This window comes from Cynocephalus volans, chromosome 15 (assembly GCF_027409185.1).
Source record: "Cynocephalus volans isolate mCynVol1 chromosome 15, mCynVol1.pri, whole genome shotgun sequence".
In the NCBI taxonomy this organism is placed as follows: domain Eukaryota; kingdom Metazoa; phylum Chordata; class Mammalia; order Dermoptera; family Cynocephalidae; genus Cynocephalus; species Cynocephalus volans.
Genome location: NC_084474.1, coordinates 25153539 through 25179784, shown reverse-complemented (window position 1 = coordinate 25179784; position 26246 = coordinate 25153539). Strand labels below are relative to the sequence as shown.

Here is a 26246-nt window from a genome sequence, read left to right as displayed (position 1 = left end):
CCTGGGCTTCTGACCACACTATAAATGAGGGTTCTCAATATCCCCTCCTAAGGTTCAATTAATTTGCTAGAGTGACTCGCAGAACTCAGGGAAACACTTAAGTTTAACAGTTCATTATACAGGATATTACAAAGGATACAGATGAACAGCCAGATGGGAGAGACGGACAGTGCAAAGTATGTGGGAAGGGGTGCACCACCCTCCAGGAACCTACACGTGCTCAGCTATTTGAAAGCTCCCTGAACCCAGGCCTTTTGGGTTATTATGAAAGGTTCATTAAGTAGAAAGGATTGATTAAATCATTGGCCACTGGTGATCAACTTAACCTTCAGCCCCTCTCCCCTCCCTAGAGGTTGGGGGTGAAGCTAAAAAGTCCCAACCCTTTAACAGTGCCTTTGTCTTTCCTGTGACCAGCCCCCATCCTAAAGCTACCTAGGGGCTGTCAGCCACCAGTCATCTCATTAGCATACATTAGACACTCATCACTCCAGAAATTCAAGGGTTTTAGGAGCTGTATGGCAGGAAACAGGGAGGAAGACCAAAGATATAAATCTTATTATTAAAAAAATACAATACCACAACAATACCATACAAGGTATGTTCAATTTGTGAAATTTATTGGCAATTTTCACACGTTTCTGTATATTTCAGTTACCTGTTACTGTATGTCTTAGTTTGGGCTGCCGAAACAAATTACCATAGACAGGGAGGCTTTAAAACAACAGAAATTTATTTCTCACAATTCTGAAGGCTAAAAGTCCAAGACCAGGGTTCCAGCATGATCCAGCTCTGGTGAGGGCCCTCTTCTGGATGACAGACTGACCACTTCTTGTGTCCTCACTTGGCAGAAAGAGAGCAAGAGTGCTCTCTAGGCTCCCTTTTATAGGGGCATTAATCCCAATTATTTGGACTGCATCTTCATGACCTAATTACCTTCCAAAGGCCCCATCTCCTAAAACCATTGCATTGGGGGTTAGGATTTCAACACCTGAATTTTGAGGTGGGGGGACACAAATATTCAATCACTGAGCTGCATAACAAATTACCACAAAACTTAGTGGCTTTAAACAACCATTTATTTTGCTACACGTAGCATCAGTTGGAGTGGCTGGAGAATCCATTTCTAAGATGGTTTTATCTTTTCATCCCTCACATGTCTGGTGCTTTGGTGTACCTTATTCTCTCTCTCTTGCCCCCCCCCCCATGGTGTTTCATACTTCAGGGGCTCCCCACATGGTTCAGGCTTCTCACAGCATGGAGCTCTCAGGATAGTTACACTGCTTATGTGGTGGCTGGCTTCAGGACGGAGCATTCCAAAAGCAAATCTTCCAAGTGGTCCAGGCAAATGCTGCAAGGCCTCTTATGACCTAGCCTTGGGAGTCTAGGTCAGCAGTAAGTTATGGGGCCAGACCAGAATCAAAAAAAGGGTGTTACACGTGGCGTGCTACATGAGGGGTGATGACTGGGAAGTTTGGTTCATTGGGAAGACAACTTCGAAAACTAGGTGCAACATTGTATTATAATTTAATCAAAAGCTTAAAAATATAGAAGAAATAATTCATGCATTCTTTTCATCAAAAACCAGTTACTTAACACCAAGGTCAAGGGCTTGGATACCCATTGGCCAGCCGCCAAAAAGAAAAAACAAACAAGTTACTGAATTTCTGATAAATACTAAGTATACTAGATAAAAAATCTGTGGTTGAAAAGATATAGTTATAGGCTAAAATGTAATACCTAGACACTGCTTCCCTAACACACTACCACTCATAATAATACAAAGAAAAATCTGTTTGTTCAATTCCCTTGCTCTCATTTTTTCCCATATTCAATTTATTAAGAAATTACTATCATACACTTGGAAATGTAAGAGATAAAAAAAGATACATACTAATATTTTCTTGTTTGATTTTAAAACATTCATTCATTCATTCATTCTTCAGTTCACTGTAGGACGCACTGTATTAGGAATTAATTACAGGGAATAAAAATGTGAAAAAGGCAGTCTTCCTGACTACAGCTCCTTGTATAAAAACACAATGAGTAAAACAGAGAGACAGAAAAACACAGGCCATGTGCAGGAAACATCAACCAGATCCACTGGGTTCATTTGCTCACAACATTTCAAAAGACTGGGAAGCCCCCACCAGGGAATGCCATGAGTTTGGACTGGTTTTTAGTAGGTCATGGTGAGCTACTCGTGTTGAAAAAGGGAAAGATAAAGTAAAAGGCATCCATTCATTAGGAAAACTAATTTCTTAGTGGTTCAGGAGGGCTTCAGAAGAAGGAGAATTAAGACAGAAACCAGTTCAGAGATCCCCAAAGAGGTGCACAGGCCCAGACTGAGGAGTGGTAGGAGAAATACACAGCAAGGATGGACTCAGGAGCTAATGCTGAGTCAGAACGCTGCAGAGACTGGATGCGAAGACAAAAACTGTCCATTTTTCTACCTAGTTTTACAACTAATTTAATATCCAATTGTTTACCTGCACACATGAAGAAGACAGTAAAACTGAAAGAGACTAAAGTAATATATGAATTCAAAACACAATTTTTTCTTAAATGACATCACTGTATCATCTCTAGTTTAGAAGAACTGTCATTGCTATTTACCGTTGTAAGAGTTAAGTAACTTCTTAGTTTTGTACAATCAGTTCCAAACAAATTCTCAGAATCTGCATGATAAATAGTAGGAAAATTTTCTCACCCTCATACTTAGCCAACCACACTATTTTAATCTACCAAAAACAATAAAAATGTCAACTTGCTTTCATACATCTTTTTGTTATCCTTTATATGGGAAAATTAACTCCAAAATTTAATAAACTAGAATATTGCTAAGTAGAATGTTAGCTAATTGGTCTCACACCATGTTATAAAATATAATACCTGTTAAAATATATTTTCAGAACATGAAGAACACTGACAAATTTTCACTTTTAAAATCAGCTTTATGAGAATGCTTTTAAAAACTCTATAGATTTTTGTTTTCTGTTTTTGTTTGCTTGCTTTTTCAACCTAGCAATCATGCTGTTTCTTCTTAACCAAGATGCTGGCAAAATTATATCTTATCAGTTTAAGTCCAGAGCAGCATCACCAAAGCAACACCAAGAGAGGAGTTTTCAAACAGGAGGTTCCTATAATTTAAATTATCTTAAGAAAGCTGTGTATCAGATCACATCAAAGCAATTTTTAGTAATAATTCACTTTCTCTCCCATTTTTAATCTGTTCTAAGTGCAGAAAGGTAAATGTAAATATAGTCATATATTTCAGAGAATATTTTCTTGATTACTTACAGCATATGTTACTCTAAATACTTGAGTCAACTAACAAAATACCCAACTCCTACTATGTAACAGACATATGCTAGGTTCTATGGGAAAAATCAAAACAAAAAAAAAAGTGAATTAACTTTTACAATAAGTGAAAGCAACTTGAAAGTTAGAACAATTGAAATAGCACTGCTCTTGGGGTTAATTCTTAGGTTCTACTTTGACATTTTACATCTAACTCCTACCTATGTGTTCTAAGGCTCTTATTAATATTACTGTTCCCAACTGTAAAATGTCATACTTGCTTATTAACAGGCACAAATATGATAATGCTTTGTAAACTGTGGAGTGCCACACAAATAATTATTAGAAAAACCATTTAAATAGTAATGCAAGGGCTGGCCACTTGGGAGAGGGTGGTGCTGATGACACCAAGGTCAAGGGTTCAGATCCCTGTACCAGCCAGCTACCTACATAAATAAATAAATAAATATTAATGCAAGACCAATAATACTGAAGTGCTAAAATACGTGTTATCCACGATCAAACTTATAGGAGGTGACAGAAGGTAAGAGTGGCATGGGAATAGATTAGTAAGGAATGTCTGTGCAGAAAGGTGATATTTGAATGGGATCTTGAAAGGCAAGTGGAACATGTATATTCAAGAAGAGGAGAAAGGTTACACCAGCAGAAGAAGAGCATAAGCAGATGCAGAAAGGTAGATCAGCAAGAAGTTTAACTGGATGACCTGACAAGCTAACCAACCCAACAGGAGGGATTCTTTAGGAGTAGCTATAGTAAGGAACTTGGACAGATATGGTAAGGGCATTTTTATAAAGACTCTAGAGTGCCAAGGTGAGAAATTAGGATGTTTGAGGATCAGGGAGGTGAGGTCTATGACAAAATGAAATAAAAAGATGAAAACACTATTTTAGGAAGATTAATCTGGGCGTGTTTGTTGGAGGGATGTCATTCCATGCATTCTTTCATTGGCCTATCTCTCCTGAAAACGGGAGACTAAATCACAATAAGCAATAGAGACCTGGGGGAAAGGCGTGACGTGTAGAGATATTTAGAAAGAGGGGTCAGTAGGGCATTGGGACTGGTTGGACAGAGGATGAAAGATAAGGAGACAAAGATGACTCTGAGGCTTCCAGTCCAGGGAGACCACAGTACACCAACTACAGAAATAGGTAGGGAGGGGGAGGGGTGGAGTGTCCTCTACAGGAAAATCACGAGCACAATTTTCCACATATGGAGTTAGAAGCAGAAGTGAGACATACAGTGCACTGCCCCTTATGTAAAAACATGGCCATGGGACTCAAGATCTTAACTACAGCAATATAACTGAATTTTATTTATGTAAAGGTAATTGCAGAGGCCATGACGAGTTGATAAGCTTCCCAGAAGGAATAAAAGTTATGTAAAAAGGGAATGAAATGCTACAATATGAGAGTTGGAGGCAAAAATGTTGACTACAGTTTCATTAATGAAACCAACGGAAGCCCTGCAAAGAGGGAACTTCAAAATAGTAACATTGATGAACAATGTCAAATGGCAGGTAAGCCAAGGGAGATCAGAACTGGGACTGAGTTAAGAGACATGGTTAAAAGATGGCCACAGGACTTCAGGAGTCTTTCTTCTAAAGAAAGGAGTCAGGAAGCCAGGCTGGGAAACTGTTGGAAGAGGGCGAGGAAGCAGTAAACGCCAACAGTAAATACAACGTGGTCAAGGAGACTAAAAGCTTTGGGAGAGAATTTACACAACAGTGATAAGAGGCCAGACTCAGAAGAGGTTTTACTCATTCTTTTCAACACAAAACACCTGACTATATCTGATGGCACAGACGGGAAAAAAAATTAAAGTTAAACTTTTATTCCTTATTCATGTGTAAGCATAACAGGTTCTGTGCAGATTGCCAATGAACTTTTCACTGCAACCAGAAATCAAGGCCTATTACTGTCACAGCCGAAAGTAAACACACCTGAGCCTCTCACCACAGTGAACTTTAATTATACCTTTGGAGAAGGGACGAGATGAAACAAAACAAAGCCATTAAGGACATCGCATCAAACAGCGTCTTCCTGTACATCAGTTCTTGCTTTTCAAATCTCCCATGATATACGAATGCTTGGGTTGACAAGTTGGCAATTAGAAAATAACCCTCCATATCTCATCTCAACAAAGACTGGTCCCTGATGGGAATCCTCTAAAGACTTTAAAATATTAATTTCTACAACATCCTTATTTCCCAAAGTAGCCTACTTCCTTTCCCACATCAACAGTACTTCCGACTAATCACTGCTGTCTTACTGCTTTGCTCAGACACATGGAAAATACTTTGTTCACTGCTTTCTACCTAAGCTAAATCAAAACATTAGCAATGTTTTCCCACTCCCAACATTTCTCATTACTACTGAAAAGTACTATTGGGTAACTACTAGATCTGCAGCCTCCTAGCTAATTTCATTTCTCTTTAGCTTCCTCTTCAATGTTTAGCTACATAGTTTTATAAGTTACTTTTGTCACTGCATCTCTTTTCATCAGTCATTACATTATCGATATTATCTAAATTTAAGGGACATATTGGAAAGCACTAATTATCTCAATCCTTGATTGATAGTATATTAATGCCATGTATTAATTTCACTGTATTTCTCCACCTTACCTACACATTAGAATCACCTAGAGAACTTTGTAAAAATACTGATTGATGACTTCCCACGCCGTCTCCCCGCATCCTGAAATTCTAATTAACTCAGTCCGGAGTGAAGCCCAGACATCGTCATATTCCCCACATTTGTTGGGCTTAATGGGTTGTTCTCTTTCCAGTCTCACCTATATTCTATTAGGGCCATTCCTATACTCTGTTGCTAAAAGCCTGCCTACCAAATGACTCTTCCTGAATCAAGGCTCGATTCTATGAGTCCCTTGCTCAAAAACCTCTCCTCCCTCCCCAGCATCTCCTAACTTAGTCCTAAACTACTTCTTCTGGCATTCGAGGCTATCCATCGTCTGGCCCCAGGCTACCTTGCTCACCCCTATACCAGTCTACACCCCTACACTACTCCTCTACACCAACTCTTCAGTCAGACCATTTTAATCACTCTTCTGCAAAAGCGAAACCATGGAATGAGACATTTCCAACAATTCCCACTAAGGTATAATCTACTCAAAAACCACAGGCCTTCACTCTTTGTTACTAGAGCGGTAGTTAAAAGAAAAATCTGTTTGCATTAGGTTAATTCGTATAAAACCAATAACTGCAAAATTGACAGTGTGGCCCCTGCTGTGTCAGCAGGTAGATGAAGTGAGCCCTGTTTCCCCCCCACCCCCGTTTCTGTCCTGCCCCTCAAAGCTCCTGACGTGCTCTGAGTAGGCTCATGTATGACATCAATTGGATCACAACCGCAAAAGAGGAGAATAATTTTCTCTGGCTTTAATTCACATTTGTTACTCTGAAGTTGAAAGACGACTACTTTTTGATCAAGAAAACATGAGTTTGTGGCTACGAGTGTGAGAACTCCAAGTATTTGTGTTGTATTTTCCCAAACTGGCAGCCCAGCCCAATCTCAGCAGGAGGTTGGTGGGGCTGAGAACTGCAAAGTAAAATATCAGGCTTTATTTGTAAATTGGTTCCATCAGAGACATAGAAGCATAAAAATAGATTAGGGGTATTGTTATTTTTGCCAGAATAATTAATCCCATGTTGTTGAAAGGCTGATAATCATTACAGTATTTCTTCATATGAATAGGAATAGTTTTCACTTGAGGTTTGGGGGTTTGGGATTTTTATTCATTTTTGTTTTGTGGTGTGGGGTGGAAGTTTGATGACTAAACTGTAGCTAGACCTTATACTGCTTTATATGAAATTTTGAGGCTATGACTCCAAGAAACAGATTAAGATCTGTTTAGATTAACAGATTCAGATTATCCTCACTTTCAACAGCTGTTACTCAAACATACACCATCAAGTTAATAAACAAAACCACTTTGTACTTTAGTTCCCAAAATGGGGATAACCGATTTCTCTCTCTTACTGATTTTCCATAGTTCCAGAATCTCTAAGCAAATTATAACAAGAGTATAAACAATCAAGGGAAGAAATATTTAAGGTGCTGGGAATTAGAACAAATTGAGGCATAGGAATTTTAATTATAGGGCATTAAGACTGGAAGCAGGCTCAGATGATGGGAAAAAGATTCCCCAACTCTATTCCTTTTGTTTGGCTCCCATTTCACCTGTGTGCACCTGGGAATGCATGTGAGCTGACGGGAGACCCTTCCAATGTTCACACAGAGGTAGCAAAATGAACCTGCTGACCAAAATGAATAGCAACCTTCAAACAAGTTGTCAGGAAGGTTTTCAAGCTTTTCCTAAAGGCTCTATCTCCAAATGAGACAAGACTTGATTTGTTAAGGAAGGTCCTGGTGGCTGGTAAGTATCCTTCTAAATTATACAATAAGAATAAAACATTAATAAACTTTCCTAGGTGGAAAATGGAGTAGGGGGAGTAACTATAAACCGACTGGCTCAAATGAGTAATCACCCAAGAAAATAAGTTCAACAAAAGCAGTCAAAATCTACCTCTCCTGATCCCTATTGGTCCTGATTCCTATTATTATGGGAACGTCCATTCCTCAGAAGTTATCACAAGCCTAAAAGTCTATCTCAGCTACCCAGTCAGTCTAGGAAAATTGTCCCTGCCAGAGGGTCCTGCGTGTGAAAGGGTATAGAGGATGACCAGCCTCGAGTGCCTGGAAAGGGGCTGAGTAACTACATTTCTCAAGTCTATAAGGTGGCAGAGATCCTCCGATGTTGCTTCTTTGGCTCTGGCAATGAGACCACAGAGACCCCAGGAATTCCTTTCACAACCCTCTGCTATGTTCAGGCATTAATTACCTTAGACCAAACTCTGGACCCACCGTGTCTTCCCAGCGATCACCCCAACCAAAGTCACTGTGTCCTTGAGTGATGAGCACCACCAACGCTCACTGCCTCCTCGATCACACTTCAGCACGTGTGACCCAGACACACCACAGTCTGGTGGCCCCCGTGAGCGCTAACACGCTGAGCAGAGTGAAGCACAAAAATCTCAGAGTCTCCAAGTAAGAGCGACTGACGGGATTGAAAATTTTATTACAGAGTTAAAGGGACGTTGTATATCTGATTTCTCTCCTAGGCACCGTATCTTGCATTATTTCATTAGGCGAGTCTTGCCTTCAAAGCTCACCCCACATACTCTGCATTCCTGTGGTTCGTTTGGTCCGATGGCTGTTAGCGTTAAGGCTGATTTTGTCCCCATTTTGTCAGATTCACATCACAGTCAAAACCAGTTCCCCTGATGAAAAGTAGATAAGTAACCAGGGGCTGGCAAGTTAGCTCAGCCCCTTAGACTGCAGTGTTATAACACCAAGGTCAAGGGTTCGGACCCCCTTACCGCCCAGCCTCCCCAAAGAAAAAAAAAAGAAGAAACCCAGGTTTGTCCTTACTTTGAAACAATCCGGCAGACAAGTCACAAATAGCACAAAGGAGAAGTGAATGGAAAAGATTTCAACTTTCTGTGGTGATTGTATCGGCACTTCCTCTTAACGTTTATGATGTATTAGCCATACTTAGAGAGAAAGGGGAGAGGAAAGCACATAATCTTATCAAAAACTACAGACAGCGAAATCCCTTCCCTTCAGTTATACATTTTAGAAGCCTAATAGAAGTAGGATTATTCACCAGTTTCTATTCTGAAGTTGGTACAATAGTAATAAACCTATTTCCTTTCCTTTGTGATATGAATTCAGTGAACTGAAGAATGAAGCTTCTCAAAAGCTGCTTTAAAAATACCATTTATAGAACTAACCCTGAAAAAAAATGTCAGTGCCAGAATCCGAGCTCCCAGACTCTATTAACAATTAGGCAAGAAACAAGGCTCCAGGATGCTGAAGAGAAAGGGAATATTTTCCACAGTCCTTAAGTGACCTTTCCCCTCCGCACAGTCTCTGGCGGTGGCTCCCAATGACACTTTATAGGCCACAAAGGGGCTGCATCCAGCTGTCCACACATCTCAAGGGAGTCACTTCTATAAGGCCATCAGAAGACAATGCCATAAGAAGAAAGGGGGGAGGGTTTGCTAGGTATTCTTTAACCTCCCTGTTCCCTCCCAGGGAAAGACCTTAAGTAAGAAATACGTAGGAAAGTACTTTATACCTTAGCTTTTAACTCACGTCTGGGATTATCTAAGGAAGGCACTGGTCATAAAACTGCCTTTAGATCCTGCTGCGCATTCAAGCTCTCCAGCCCCCACCCCGCCCCCATTGTTCAATGCTTCAGTCCCCTCCCTGCTGCTGCTAAAGGACACTTCATTTCTAGCAGAAGCTTTTCACCAATGGTGCATTTACTACAGCGTGCTGGGTTCCCATCAATGAATTCAAGTGTCGCGTACAGTTCCCACTAGCCACAGAGCTGCTGGTGCATGAAACCTTATTGACAAAAGGTTCTACAAAGCAGGCTCCTCAATGGCATAAACATTTACAGAATGAGGTAGCGTACTTTTAGTTCGCACCTCTAAAACAACATATGCCTGTTGTATTAAAGTCAATGTACTGAAAAATGGCAGCTAAAGAGTTAAACTAGTTAAAACCTAAGTCTTAGCATCACCATGCTTTCTCTTATCTGTTCCATTATCTTTATTAGCAATGTATACCTGGGCTTAATCTCACTTCTGAGTTATAATTACACTGAGGAGTTAAACAAGAGACTTGATTAGCACTTTCCCTGTAGATATTACCCGTTAAGATTAACAGCGAAAAGTAAGTTATTTTTAAATGTTTTTAGAGGTATAAATAGAAAAGCATGACAGAAAAGACTGAATGCCTGCCGTATCCTGTAGAAAATGTTAAACACACTTCTATTCCTCCTCTCTACTTCCTTTATTCTCCTGTTCTCCTGGGTACTTAGACTAGCTAATATATTTTACTTATTTATCTGGTATCTCCTGGACTAGACCTGAAACTCCATGAAAGCAGGGATTTTTAATTCTGGTCTGTGCTATGTCCTCTGAGTCTAGAACAGTGATTGGCACATAGGAGGTGCTCAGTAAATATGCCCTGAAACATTAAGAAGCAAAATATCTGGATCCTGCATTTTTGAAAACAATTACTGGAGACAATGAATCATAATGCTTAGCATATGAGGCATTATTCAGATTGACCTGACCTATAAATTATGCAATATTACAAATAAGGCTTTTCACAAATTAATAAAATTGGTTCTGGAGATGAATAAAAAATCACTGTATTTCATTTTGTGATGATTTCTATTTTACAGATTTTTTAGCTCTGTATTATTTGTAAAAAAAAAAAAATTACTACAATTTCACTTAAATACATATTCAATACTAAGGAAAATTATAGAACACCATAGAGTAGTTGGAACTTTGAAACCCTGAATTCTGACAGGCTGGAAAAGATATAATTTGTAGTGAGGATATATAGAACAATGTGGTAAACCTATAGGCAATTTTTTTCTTTAAATCTAATTAGCAGACTTTTCTTTTTTAAAAACGTATTCAAATATCCTGACTGACAATCTAGATCTCTCAGTAATGTTTGCTTATAGTTTCACATTAAAGTTGAATCTGATCCAAATCCTCAACTATAGAAATGTGTATGTTTAAAATTGAGGATCCATTCAAGTATTGACTAAGCTCTCAAATTCTCTGACAGTCCAACTTAGCATGTTCCTTCTAATTAAGTCAACCTTAAGTATAAACAACAACAAAAAAACCAACTTAAATCCCAAAGAATATTTGCTACCCTCAAAAAACCTCACCATACAGAAATCCAATTTATATGTGAGAATTACTAGCTCACTGGAAAATATACAGGAGAAACATCAACTTCTTATATTTTAATTAAAAGCTGTGCTCTTCTATCCATAACATGATTCCCTTCTGGACCCAAAGGTTATATGGTAGTGATGATTGTCCTTGCTGGAAATTGAGGAAAATGCCCCTATGTGTATAACGTGGACTATTTTACCAAACTTCATTCTCTGACTACCAGAACACCGCTTACTCTCCCTCATCTATCCTATCAAATGAAGTAGGTCTGGCAAACAGAACACTCTCAGGAGTAATGATCTTAATTTTAACAATAAATTCACTTCATTTATGTTTAAAGTGCATTAGGGCTTTCTATCAAATTGATCTATAGAATATCCGTTGAATGCAGAGCAGTACACACATTTACATATACAGAATAATTTTATATACATACTAATTTTATATATATGCCGCAAATATCTTATTATTTAACCATATACGATAAACACATGAGCTGTATTTAAACATAAAACCAAGGGTTCAACCTGTTGGAAGTACTGTAAGTACATAGAGATCCAAAATGATCCAAGAGGAATGAAGTTAAACTGAAATTAGTATAGAAATGATGTCTATTTGTAAAAGGTTCATTGGGTTTCCTCATTTCTGTAGAGTAACCACCTGCCTTCTGGGTAATTCCTGGCCCCTGCATGCTTGTCTGGCTCTGACCCCATCTTGGGTGGACCATAAGCTTCTTGGGTTGACCATAAGCTTCTTGGGTTGACCCTTGCTCATGATGCTTTGCCTGATACGAACTATTGTTCCTTCCTGACTTCTAGCTTTTGGGTACTTCCAGAGTCAACAAGTTCTGTGTCCCAGTCCCAGCATCTCTCTTGGTTTTCCTAGTTCTGATCAATCACACCATCCTACAGTCTAGAAATGCCCAGGCCTGTGAATCAGAAGCAGAACATCTTGGAATAGCTGACCATGGATCTAATCAGAATCCCCATTCTCCCACTTAGGAACTGACCACAGTTTCCTCAGGTGTGAGTTACAAGGATACAAGCTTTGAAGGCAGTTGTGAGTTGTAAGCTATCTGTAAATATGCACATGCAAACACATGTTTTTGCCTGACACATGCAAACACATAATAAATGATGATTTCCATACTAGCCTGGAAAATTTTTTTCTGAAGACTTCAGAAAAAATTTCATAAAATTTCCAAAGCCCCCAAAGTCTTCCTGTAAGTGAAAGCCAATGGAATAATAAAAAAAAAAAAAAAAAAAAACTTTAGGGAGCGCTTATAAACTTATCGGAAGATGTGAAGAGATAGATAAATATTAGATGAATTTCCACATTGGCCAGAATATATTCTTTTAGAGAGAAATAACCCAAATTATATTTTAAATACAATAGGTTCTTACAGTAAAGGAATCCAAGAATTAATATAAATGATTTTCTGCAGACAAGAAACTAAAATATCAATGGACTCAAAATGTGGCAGAGACTACTCCTTGCCCCTCAATATTCATTCTCCATGTCTTTATTTTTACAAGTTTCAGTTTGGCACATGGCTGTCCCACTAGCTAGCATATTTCCCAGTCTCCCTGAGAGCTGGACTAGAGATGTTACAAAGATCTGGCCACAGGGATGAGTGTGAAAGTGACGTGTGAATTTCTGGGTCACGTCCTTAAAGGGAGTGCTTGCCCTTCACTATGTCTCCCACGGGCCATCCCCCAGGGGCAGGAATATGAAAGGGTACTAGTAAGGCAGCTTCAACCACACAGACAAGAACACGACCCTCGTATATCCGTTCCCCTGCCTTTTCTGCACAGTCAAACCACCTGGAGAAACTACATAAAATACTGATGCCTGGGTCTCTCCTACAGAGTCTGATTTAATTGGTCCAGGGGGTAATGGAGCAGTAAGATGGAAGGAATGGGGGTCTCTGAATAACCTGATGCAGCTGAGCTTACTCGCTTGAAACACCATTGGGCAATATTTAATCAAAAAATTAAATAACCAGAGCTCAAAAAAAGGAGGCAAAAAAGGCCATGTTGCTTACATACAGCTTTCCTATTCACAAACAATCCTTCTGCATCGTTTAAACTGCTATTATTTGGTCTCAGTTAAAGCAGACAAACAAATATCCTCACAAATATGAGTACACACAATAAACACAAAAATTCTGGCCTTCGAAAAAAGAATATGTAAGTACAGGTAACAAAAAATACTGTTCTTTTTCTAAAGAAAAAAACTAAAGTATACCTATAGCAAAAAAAAAAAAAAAAAAAGAGTATAGTTTGGGCATAATCCAGGGAAATCATGGCTGAGCTAGAAAAGATTGATTAAAGAAAAACTAAGAATAAACTAAAAATATTAAGAAAATTCAGTCTGGGATAAGGAAATTGTGGTATATATACACATTGGAATACTACTCAGCCATAAAAAAGAATGAAATTCTACCATTTGCAGAAACATGGATGAGCCTGAAGAAAATTATTCTAAGTGAAACAACCCAGGTACAGAAAGTGAAATACTGTATATTCTCACTCATAACCAGGAGCTGAATCCATAAATAAACAAATGAACAATAAAAAGAAACAGAGGAAAGAAAGAAAAAACAATCACAGTAATATATTGAACTTTTAAAAAACTAGAGGTGGAAAGGGGAGGGGAGGGGAGGAGAGAGGGGGACTAATGAGGAACTGGTCAATGGACACAGAGAATGATTGCATATTGTAATGATGAATAAGCTAACTATACTGATCTAACCACCACACATTCTATACAATTATTAAAAATCACTGTTGTAACCCACATGTATGTCTAATAAAAAATAAATAAGTATTTTTTTAAAAATGAATATTCAGTCTAAGACAAAGACAGTAAAATATATTAAAGTTGGCCAATTCATTAATGATTTGCATAAGTCAATAAGAATTTGGTATCAAAATGTGATGATTTTTGAACAGAGTTAAATGAATATTGATTTATTGTACAGGCCCATTTTTGATAGAATATAGGTTACACTGCTTTAATAAAGAAATGGTCTCCTTCTATTTTGTTACTCTGTCACCTTCAACATGTGATTTCCATTTTATAATGCAAAATGGTTATGCCATCACATAGAGGCCACCTGCCATCACATCCTCTTACCAGCCAGAGAGGAGGGGGAAAGCAAAAAGGAGAAAGCAAACTACTTCATTGCAAGCACACACCTTAGAAGTTACCATGCCACTTCTGCTCACGTCCCACTGCCCAGAACCTACACGTAAGCCCACACTTATCTGCAAGGGAGGCTGGGAATTATAGTCTTTTATTATGAAGAGGTACAAGAAAAATTGAGATAAAGTTGTGTCTCAAATATTCAAAATGAATTTTTAAAAAATATAAAATACATAAATACAAATATATTTCTAAATAAAATATAACAATATATGAAAGTTATACAAAGTCAAACACTACTCATATACAGTGTAGAAAACAAAATCCTCTTTCACCCCATAATTTTACCTCTGGGAAAATAATACATTATTAAAGTAATCTTGGAATATGTGGATGTGGGTCTAACATTTAGGTCAATTAATAGAGAATAATAGTGCCTTTCCATAGACCTTCCCTTAGTGCTACTGCCAGAAATAAAGCTTTGGAATGGAAGAAATCATTTCCGGAATCCGAAGATTTATTTTTGGGGGGCAATAGCCTCAAATAAGAAAAGGCTAGAATGCCAAGGAAGCATGAAAACAAGGCCAAGTTGAGGGATTACAAGGCATCAAAGGAAAATATCAACATTTCTTGCACAACCTCTGAAAATGTGTCACCATCTATAAAGCCTCTCCTCCTGGCAAGGAGACAATTTAAATAGAAAATTAAAATAGCAAAGTGGCAAAGCAAAGTCAAACATAGATACCAACCCTCACCTGACTTTCTCAGAGAGACAAAATTTTTAAATAAATAAAAATGTTTACCCATTTGTTTCTATATTGCTATATTTTTGCTATAAAACTAGAGAATATTTTTATAACAGTATTCTAAATTTAGCCAGCTGGAGTCATTTCTAAGTATTATACAATTTAACCTTTTCCAACGAAGGGCTTGCCTTTTAATGGAAAAATGCACATTTCGCATTATTGATAGAACACAATATCCTTGGCTTAGATATTCTCCAGAAAAATAGGTCCTTTATTGTGCATTATGGTTAGCTATATGTAAGGCTAGAATACAACAAACTTGGTCAGTCTGAAATCACCTCTACAAACTAAAAGTGTTTAGAAATCATAACCTCAAATTAATGTATCAATTTTCTTAAAATTACAATCATTGAACTCTCAGGTAAAATGCAATCGTTTATGAGAATGGGAGAAATTTAGGAAAAAATAGTTTTTATTAGATGCATCAGGATTTTGAATGATTATGTGCAATACCATGGGAAAAGTGATCCAACACACTTTTAAGCAATGAAACATTTCCAAAGGGTGTTTTTCCTAAATTTTTGATTGTTTGAGGCAACCGTAATGTTGTAAACCAAAGAAAATTGTGATTTTAATATACCTAATACAAATTCAATAAATTTTATTTTTAATTTTAATAATTTTAATAAATGTAATAAATCTTTTAATAAAGAATAACAAAAATCCATCTCATGAAAAGTAATAAGATTTTTAAAGAAATAATACAAGCAGCAAATTGTTTTTAGGTCATACTAATAGTATTCAAAACACAGACATAGCAATTTTATTTTGTCTTAAAATATAATACTAGATATATAGTAAACGAACCCTCAATAAACACTGTTAAAAGACAAGTATGAGAAAAAATGTAATCACACCAAAATGTTGTCAGATAAATCAATGTTTCTTTTTTAAAATTTACAATGATTGATATGTGCATTAAATGGAAAATGGCAGTTCTATGCAATTTACACCATGGTTTAAAAAAATGATTGTCATTATATCCAAGATTTGAACCTACTCAAAATAGACATAATAAACTAGAAGTGCTTACTTCTCTATTTCGACTTCTAAATTTATATGTTGCATTTAAGAAAGTCACATTTGAAAGAATAATTGTACAAAGATTGTCATACATCCAACTTCAGGTGTCCAAGTTCAATCCCCTTTTCTATTCCTGAAAGTGTATGTCCCAAATCTTTACTATTCTCTTCAAGGCACCTCACTCTCAGCAAAAACAAACAAAACAGAACATCAGACAGAAAACTAGAGTTCAACTTCACAGAGAAATAAAGGCCATCAGGTAGAAACCTCCATACTTCCCTCTCTCTGGCCTTACATGTGGGACCCTCCCGGAGGAAAGCTGTTCCTCTCCTGCATTACCAAAGGCCCCTCTGGCCTTCTCAGGACCGTTCTCTTTCTGTGAAACCCTCCCTTATGTTTCCAGACTCAAAAGAGAAAGGGATCAGGACTAGGGTAGGTGACTATCAAGCAGACCTAACAAGTGCCAGGCTCAGTCTGTCAGGTCAGAGAGAGAGAAGAGGAGGAGGTAAACTTGGAGTCAGGGGAGTGTAAAAGGGTGGGAAACACTTCCTACCTCTCAGGAATTTACCTACAAAAGTTGATTTGAATTTCAGTCCAGTCCTGGTAGATATTGTCAAATGTGCTTTCCAAATGTGAAACTGAGGCATAAAAAAAGCTATTTGTTTTGCCCAAAGAGATGCAATTTGTAAGTTTCAGTGCCAGGATTTTAACCCAGGTCATCAGATTCCCTAAGCCATGCTCTGTGCCATGCCCTTCACTCCACTGTCCCAGCATGGGAAAGAGACCTCTGGTCAGTGTCCACAGGGGGCACAAAGGCTGTTCCTAGACCATTCCACAGGCTGTAGACTGAAGAAGCAGAACTTTTAAAATACACAAGAGACAGCTTGCTCATTCTTAGCATCTGCAATGACGGTTTGCTACAGGTGTGTTCCATGGCAGGATGGCTCAGTATATTATTCCAATGCCCACCTTGTCTCCCAGTGACATGGGGGCACTCGCCATGGCTTACTTAAAGATACCATCCACCTTCTGCCACGTTCTGTGCTCGCTGCTCTGGTTCCCTTTTTGTTGTCTCCTTCCCCTTGACTATACTCATCTTCCTTAAATATTCCCAGACAAAATCATCCCCTTACGTTTCTAACCTATTTCTCTCCTTGTATTTACCACCAACCTCCTTGGATAGTTTCTCCATCAGTCTCCACCTCCTCAGCCTCCACGCATGTCTCAACTCATTCTTACCATTTGGCTTCTGAGAGCTTCCAACACTTACCAAAGCTGAGAGCCAATGATGTTCTAATTGCCGAGTCCGGTGACCTCTTCAGTCTTCACACTACCTAATTCCTTAAAGTCCTGACACATTAAGGAGACCTTTCTTCCAGAAACTAGATCCTTCGTTGGCTTTGCAGATGTCCCTCTCTCCTGGTTCTTGCTTTCAACCTTTGAGGGTTCAAAGCCACCTGTGCACTCTGCAGTGCTAACCTTCAGCACTGGCTCTCCAATATCCTACCCTTGGCTTGTAAAGTTTTCTTCCTCTAATTGCTCCACCTGATGGCTTCAACGTACTTGTATAAGATCACATAAATTCTAGTTCTCTAACTTTTGCCACAAATTCTTTCTTAAGTTCCACATTTCTATCTTCAAAGATTATAGCAGAATTTGCAGCTCAGCTCAACAGGTCCAAAACCAAATTCATTTTCTTACTCATCCCAATGCCATTTTGTCCCTTGCATTCCATTTCTCAGTTAATGACACTCACCATCTAGTCTTCAAAACTAGAGACCTAGCACCATCCTATGTTCTCCAATGTATTTAAACCTCTACTTCCAAATGAACACAAAACACTAAAGGTTCTACCCCAGAAATGTCTCATAGTTGTAGGGCATTTGTGTTTTCGTGGTTTAGTTTGGTTTATTTTTTGTTTGTTTGTTTTTTATCTTCTCTATTGCTTCTATCTTAGATCAGACATGCCACATTTCTAACCTGAGCCAATACAGTAGCAGAAACTCCTAATGGTAACCAGACTCTCATCTTATCCCTCAACCCTGTCAACAGAATTCTCTTGCTAAGAAACAAATCTAATCTCAATAGATGTTATTTTATATTAACGTCATTGTACTCTAACAAGGTGCAAATGAAATCATAAGACTAAACACACATCCCTCTATGCAGGGAGTGGGCTCTAGCCATATGCTAGAAAATCATATATACTCCAAAAATCAGAATTAAGAAAACACTCCATTTGGATCCCGGTATGTTCACTACAAGAGAATCAGTTCATTTTGAAGGCAGTTTCCTGAGGCCATCCTTCATGTATGCACATTCAGGATAATGACCATGCAACAAAGACAGGCAAGTCAGCCAGCCGTAGTGCTCATCCAGGAAGATTGATAGGGAGCTATCTAGGAGCTTAGACGGAAAATAGGGCAGAGTCTGCAGACCTTGAGAGCAAAACCACTTTGGTGGGAGCAGAAAGTTGTATTGCACAGCTAGACTATTCTTATGTTTCATGCAGTTTCTATGATTACTGGCTTTTTGAGGTTGTAGCCTGTCACCGATCAAGAGGAGCAAGGATGCTCGTGTGGACTGCGGAAGCAGCAGCGTGTGGTGAGGCCCTGGGAGGTGGGGAAGCAGTCAGTGAGGGGAAGGAGTCCCAAGGTGACACTCAGAGACAGATTCAGGGAATGCTGGCCTGGTAACTTCTCAGTCTCAACCCTGGAGGTCTCAGATTTATTACCGAGGGAGCAAGTATCCCCTCCCATTGTTCCCCACAGCTGATAGAATTCTCAAGAATGGAACCCTTCTCACGCTGGACTGAACTTATCTCATCTACCAATACCCAAAAAGCACCGGGGACTTCTTATCTCCAGTTGTGAAGAATCCTTTGGCGCCCCCAGTATGCCAGGCTCTGCCACACCAAGGCCACACCACACATGCTGCTCTTTGGGGCTGGATAACTCTCCTCCCAGTCTGGCACATTCCTCCTCATCCTTCCTCTGCCTTCCATCACCTCTTCCCAAAACTGCCCTTGGCTCCCAGACTGAAGACTCCCCTAATGCCTCCTGCCATGTTGCTTATGACTATTACTGTACCTCCTGTGGAGCACTGTGATAAGCTGTGTGCTTTTCTCTTTCCTCCACTAAGTTGGGAGCTTATCATGGGTAAGGCCATGTCTCACCTCTCTCTGCACCTCAAGCGCAGCAACCATCTGTCTGCTCAGGCTGCCGTAGCAAAATATCACAGACTGAAGGCTTACACAGAAATCTATTTCCTCACAGTTCTGAAGGCTAGAAGTCCACGATCAAGATGTCAACAAGTCGGGTTTCTCCTGAGGCCTCCCTCGTTGGCTTGCAGATGGCTGCCTGCTCCCTGTGTCTTCCCACAGTCTTTCCTCTGTGCACGACCATTCCTCTGTGTGTCCAAATCTCTTCCTTTATGAACACCCGTCAGACTGAATTAGGGCCCACCCTAATGGCCTATTTTAACTTAATCACTTCTTTAAAGGCTCTATCTGCAAATACAGTCCCATTCTGAAGTATTGGGTGTTAGGGCTTCAACAGATGAATCTTGGGAGGGACACAATGCAGTCCATAATATAAGCCCTAAGCATAATGTGTTAAATCAATTTGTCTTTGCCTGGAAGATTCAGGTCATGACTGAAAGGGGTTGTTTTCAGATTCATTATTCAAATTCCGCTTTGTTTGCTTTTGCTTTGTTTGCCTGTTTGTTGGTTTTCTTGAGCACCTGCTATTTACAAAGCACTGTGTTTAGGCCAAGGAAAGCACACAGGAAGTAAGTGCATAGTCTCTGTTCTCCGGGAATTTACCATCTAGATAAGTGCTTTTTCTGACTGCTTTTGCAAAAAACACAAATCAGAGGAAGGTGGGACGATTCTGGAAGAAGCCCGGATAGGAAGCCTGAAGCCATAAAACTCAGCCTCCCTTCGCCCGCTGTAAAGGTCCCTGTAGCTCCAGGAAGCACAACTTTGAGAGTTAAGAGACACACCTACAAGAAGCCAAATCAGACAGTGAATATGCAATTGCTTGGTGTAAACTGGAAGGCACCAGACTTAACTATGGTTGTCCTTACATAGTATATGAAGTGCTCTCAATGTCTTAAAGTCAACTGAGCACTTACAAAATTGCCATGAGGACTGCTGCAATGACAAAGGAAAATGCCAGAGGAGCAAGTCAAGAAGAGACTCAGAGACACAGAAAAAGAGTAGAGGAGAATATAACACAAACGAAATTTACATCTAAAGATGGCAGATATGCACAACTCTCTACAATAACGCAGCATAAGAGAAAATAACAGTAAGTATTTCGAAGGCCCTCTAAGCTGAGCCCGGTGCTCATGCTTACAGCAACCTTGCGAAATGCTATTATTCCCCATCTTACAGAGGAAGAAGAAGAGGCTTAAGAAGTTTTGGAGTGTGTCTAAAGTTGCATACTAAATTAGAGACAGGACTCAAATTCTAGGGTATCTGAGGTCAAAGCCTGGACAGGCCACAAATTTCAAAACCTTTTGTTTATGGCAAGACACTTAGCTCAAAGTCTTTGTCTCAAGGTGCCTACAATGTGAAATAGCCATGCGTTCTGGTTTGTCAGCAACAATCCCAGCTTCCAACTGTTCCCAGTGTAATTATTAATAGCACTCCCTTTCACTCTCAGAAGTGTCCCAGTTTAGATAATGAATTATATGGTCATCCTGCCTCACTGCCACTGACCCACAGCGAAACTTGTCTACACAATTTTCCAGGCCCAGTGCAAAATAAAAATGTGAGAACCCTTGTTCAAAAAGCAGGAAAAGGGTGCTATCAAAGGTACTGAAATATAAAGCTTCTTCCTTTCATGTATCTGTTCTGTTCATGCTTCACTGTCCCAGCAGACTTCACTTGCAAAACACGAGTTCAAAGAAAATTAGTCAGAATTTTAAGTCGGTGATAGCAGAGCATTTAACCAAGCATGGGGTCCTCCTGAGCTCAAAGCCCTTTGCCACCGTGCAGGATGCAAACCCGTGAAGCTGGCTCTGGGTCTGCCCTTTCTCAATCCACTCTAATAGGTCTGTGATCTTGGCATGCTGTGTCACTGAGTTGCAAACAGGAAACAGGTTGCAACCGACCATTGTCCAGACTGTGGACATTAAATACTGATACTAGGTTTATAAAATCATTTCTTTAAAAGAAATGTTTTAGAGTATTTAAAATAAACCACAAAATTTCATTTCCAAAACAACACAAGAACATAAATTCAAGCAAATCACATCATTCTCTACCATTTTTCTGTGACCTAAAAACAATTAATCTAAATAATGTAACCTATCCATGATCTCAGATGAAAACTAAGAATACATGAGATGAAATAATAGTGCGTTGCAAAGTCTTTTAATACCTCAATGTCTGAATTAAGTCATATTTCTATTTTAAAGGCATGTAGTACATGTTTAATTTGAAACTTGTTTTTGCACAAATTCATATGTGCCTGAGTGAAACTTAGAAACTTCCTCTATCTATTCAGACTAAATGGAAGAAAAAGGAAATCAGAATTTTAAGGACGACTGAGGAAATGTCCTTAAAAATGGGGTGGGGAGATAGAGGATGGGTCAATTCATTCATTCATTTATTCATTCAATAAGCATTTATTGAGTACCCTACAATGTCACAAGTACTACACAAAATTCTGTGGAGGCACAGGCAAGCAAGCCATGTCACTGTCCTCAGGAGCTTCCTATCTAGCAGAATTGAGACAAAGGTAAACAAACAAATGCCTCAGCTACTTTAAGTACTATGGAAGAAGTAAACATGGGGTAGAGTGGGTACAAAGCAAGGGTTGGAGGGGTGTAAAGTAAGCCTTGAAAGCCCAACAGGTATAGGAGGAAGGCCCTGGAAGAACAAGGCAGAGGCCTGAGAAAGCATGGCACACGGGGGCAGAACAAACTTAAAGCACAGAGCCTTACTCAACAAGAAGTGTATGGCTGGGTGGCAGCTAGAGAGAAGATGCTTAGATCGACGCTCTAGTACAGAGGGAAAAAAGCAATGCTCATGGATTGTCCTGGGGCTGGGGTGGGGGAAGGTGCTCTTTCCTTAAAAGGCCAAAAGGTTGGAATTGAGGAGAGAAAGGATTCAGAAGTAGAAAAGATCTTAGTAAGAAAAGTTTTCCCCTCAGATCACATTATCTTTTAATCAAGGAAAATAATACCATTTTGTTTGCTTATTTGTGGGCCTGTAAGTAAAAATATGTTCTTGATAGACCTAAAAATATGTTCTCTATCTCTTCCTCTTCCTAATAAAGATAAGAGTCATCCTTCATCCATGTTAATGGCTTAAAGCAATGACAGAAATGACTAATGACTCAGCTAAAAAATATTTAAATCTGACTTAGAAATGAACTAATCAATTTTTTGCAAGAAATCTATCATTCAATTTAATACTATGGCTAATTTTTTTTTTAAATAACTTTTACTGTTTGTCTCCATTTCTGATCATTCTTTCAGGATAGGTTCCTAGAAGAGGAATTATCAGGCCAAAGGGTTTGAATATTTTTAAAGCTCTTGGTACATATTAGCATAGTCTAATATTAAAACTAAATTGACTACATCAACTGCAGGTGACCAGGAAAACTACATGGGGATTCAATGTTGCTATAAATAATGCCCCAAAATGAAAATCTAATAATGCATTACAAATAGATCTAAGGCTCTGAGTGATTATGAGACCATAAAGAAGCCAGAATAAACTTTTGTTTAGGATGACATTCAGGCCAGTTAGTGCACTTGTGTGCGTAAACGTACAAAAGCACAAATAATGGACAAAGAAAAGGAAAAGTGTTAGAAGTTCATAATTTCCAAGTGAGATAAGAAGAAAAAGAATGAAATCATAAAGTAATGTTCTATTTGTAAAAAAGAAAAATATGATTTATTTTACACCTCCCATACTTTCTTACCAAACTCTGTATAGTGATAATAAGTTTTAAAAAGCAATTATCAAGTGTTAAGATTAGAGGAAAAACTGATATTTTGAATAAAAAGTAGATTAAGTTAGCTGTCTTTCTGCAAATTAGCATTCTTCACAGCGCTTTTCTCATATACCTTCGGAAAGGAGTAACTCCTTAAGGAATTACTCAGGTTCTTCAAAAGTCCAAGTATTTTGTCACCAAAAAAGTTTCATTAAAGCCACATTTAGGGCCGGCCCATGGCTCACTTGGGAGAGTGTGGTGCTGATAACAACAAGGCCATGGGTTGGGATCCCTATACAGGGATGGTCAGTTAGCTCACTTTGGAGAGCGTGGTGCTGACAACACCAAGTCAAGGGTTAAGATCCCCTCACCAGTCATCTTTTTGAAGAAGAAGAAAAAAAAAAAAGCCAAATTGGAAGGTATGAAAAGTCAAATCTCCTGAAAAACATGTTTTATCAACACTCACTGCTGCATGGATATGTATGATAATTCTATATATCACCAAGTACCAGGATATTCTCAAATATGTGTACATTTCCAAAGAATGTGGCCCTGGGAGCTCAAGTATATTGATTCTGAGAAGCCAACCAGAAGCCAACTGTGCATTTTACATCACTAGAGACATTGTGCTTTCCTTCATGCCACAGCCAAGAAGTGAATTTCTTCTATCATGATTATAAGCAGGAAGTTTACAGATTTCATAAAACCGAGCAGAAACGTTGTGGCATTTGACACATTTTCTTTCAGACCGGTGGTGTATGGAACCAGGCAGTGCAAGGAGATGAAGGCTGGACGATCTGAGCAAGATGTCATAGGCTAAAGCTCCTCCGTCTTTGAACGATGCTCTTCCAGACATCTGGTGAAAAGGAGCCAGCTCAAATTCTGTCTTTTCAGCAGTGACTAGGAAAAATCCAACTTTTGAATCATGTCTCAGAAGTTACTTTCACTCAATTTTGCCCCTCCTGCCCTGAAATGAATGAAACGTTTTTCAAAGTCGACTTCAGTGAGTCAAGCTCAAACTTAGAAACAAAGTTGGTGCCCAGTTCCACGAAATCCTTAAGCTGCTAGACACGAGTTTTATTACTCAACTCTCATGGGCTCAGTGTGAAAAGGGGACCGGGACTGAGCAGAGGACAGATTTGAACCGGGGGTGAAGGAGGCTGTAGGAGGAGCAGGACGGGGTGAGCGCCACATGTGGCTTTAATACCCACAGCTGCTGGAGATCATAACCCTGAGGCTCCTCCTGTCCCTCTGCCCAGCAGAACCCAATGTTCCAAAGATTATTATAACGAAAGGGACTTCACTGCCGCGATGTCTAAATGACTAACTCCAGCTCCGGCAGATTCAAGGGTTTGTTTTTGTTTGTTGTTTAAAAAATACACGTACCTGAATGAATCACCAAGCTAAAGCCTTAATACAAAATCTCCAGTGGAGGAAGAGAAGGAAAAAAATAAAAATACACGATGCAATTGAGCAGACCGGGAAGGCGGCTGGGGGGTGCGGAAGGATGGGGCAGCCGGGACTCCCCGGACAGGCTCGTTCTCCCCTTGGAGCTAACTTTTCGGACCAGGAGCTCTCCAGGGCCCTGGTCCCTCGACGCCTCTCTGGCCATTAACAAAGCCCCGCGGGGGTCGCCGCGCCCGCGAACACAACGGCCCGGCTCGGATTCGGGTGCCCGCGATGCCCCCGGCGCCCGCGCAGACAATGCGGCTCGCGCATCCCGCGACTTCTCCCGGACCCGCGTCCCGCGCCGCCGCGCGGGGACACTCACCGACACCAGGAACTCCAGCGTGCCCACATAGTCCCGCTCGGTCTTCTGGAGCTCGCTGAGCACGCACACACGCAGGCGAAGCTGCTTCTCCAGGTCCTTGGCGCTCTCGGCGCGCCCGTCCCCGCGGCTGTCCTCGCTCATGGTGGCCGGCCGGGCTGCGCGCTGCCCCGCGCGCCGCTGCTGCCTGGCCCCGGCGGCGAGAAAGGAAACTTGCCGCCTGCGCACGGTCCGAGGGGAGACGCGGCGACTTTACATGCTGCGGCCGAGGCTGGGGCGGGGGCACAGGAGGGGTCTCGGGCTGGAGCTCCGGCGCGGGAGGCGCGGCGCTCTGCGGAGGAAACTCCCGGGAGAGGGGGCTCCGACCCCCGCCCGGCGCGTCCGGCCCCGCGCTCCGGCCTCACGCGGCCCCGGCAGCCACAGCGGTGACTTGGACATTAATCAAATGCTTTGTGTCCATGTGACTCCGACCTTTTACCCTTCGCCAAATCTCAGGAAAAAGGAAACACAACCCTGGGGAAGTGTTGCCTGCCAGCTAACTAAACACACACACACACACACGCAAACTCAACACACACACGCAAACTCAACACACACACACTCAGCCCTGGGGAAGTGTTGCCTGCCAGCTAACACACACACACAAACACACAAACACACACACTCTCAGCCCTGGGGAAGTGTTGCCTGCCAGCTAACTAAACACACGCACGCACGCACGCACACACACACACACACTCAACCCTGGGGAAGTGTTGCCTGCCAGCTAACACACACACACAAACACACAAACACACACATTCTCAGCCCTGGGGAAGTGTTGCCTGCCAGCTAAGTAAACACACACACGCACGCACACACACACGCAAACTCAACACACACACGCAAACTCAACACACACATGCAAACAACACACACACGCAAACTCAACACACACACACGCAAACTCAACACACACACACTCAGCCCTGGGGAAGTGTTGCCTGCCAGCTAACACACACACACACACACACAAACACACACACACTCAGCCCTGGGGAAGTGTTGCCTGCCAGCTAAGTAAACACACACACGCACGCACACACACACACACACACACACACTCAGCCCTGGGGAAGTGTTGCCTGCCAGCTAACACACACACACACACACACACACAAACACACACACTCTCAGCCCTGGGGAAGTGTTGCCTGCCAGCTAAGTAAACACACACACGCACGCACACACACACACACACACACTCAGCCCTGGGGAAGTGTTGCCTGCCAGCTAACACACACACAATACTCACACACACACTCAACACACACACACATGCAACACACACACAACACACAAACACACTCAACACACACACACACACACACACACACACACCACTTAAGATGGAACTACTTGGAGGTTCCCAAACTTAGGAGGACATACTCCAAGACACAGCTCCA

General features: G+C 40.5%; 1 protein-coding gene across 1 annotated transcript in view; it reads right to left on the bottom strand.

The window, feature by feature from the left end:
• Nucleotides 1-24945, bottom strand: part of PREX2 (phosphatidylinositol-3,4,5-trisphosphate dependent Rac exchange factor 2) — a 267626-nt gene extending 242681 nt beyond the window's left edge. The window contains exon 1 of the mRNA XM_063079604.1: nt 24805-24945. Within this exon, the coding sequence (XP_062935674.1) occupies nt 24805-24945 (141 nt within the window). The remainder of the gene's footprint in view (nt 1-24804) is intronic.
• Between the last annotated feature and the right edge of the window lie 1301 nt (nt 24946-26246).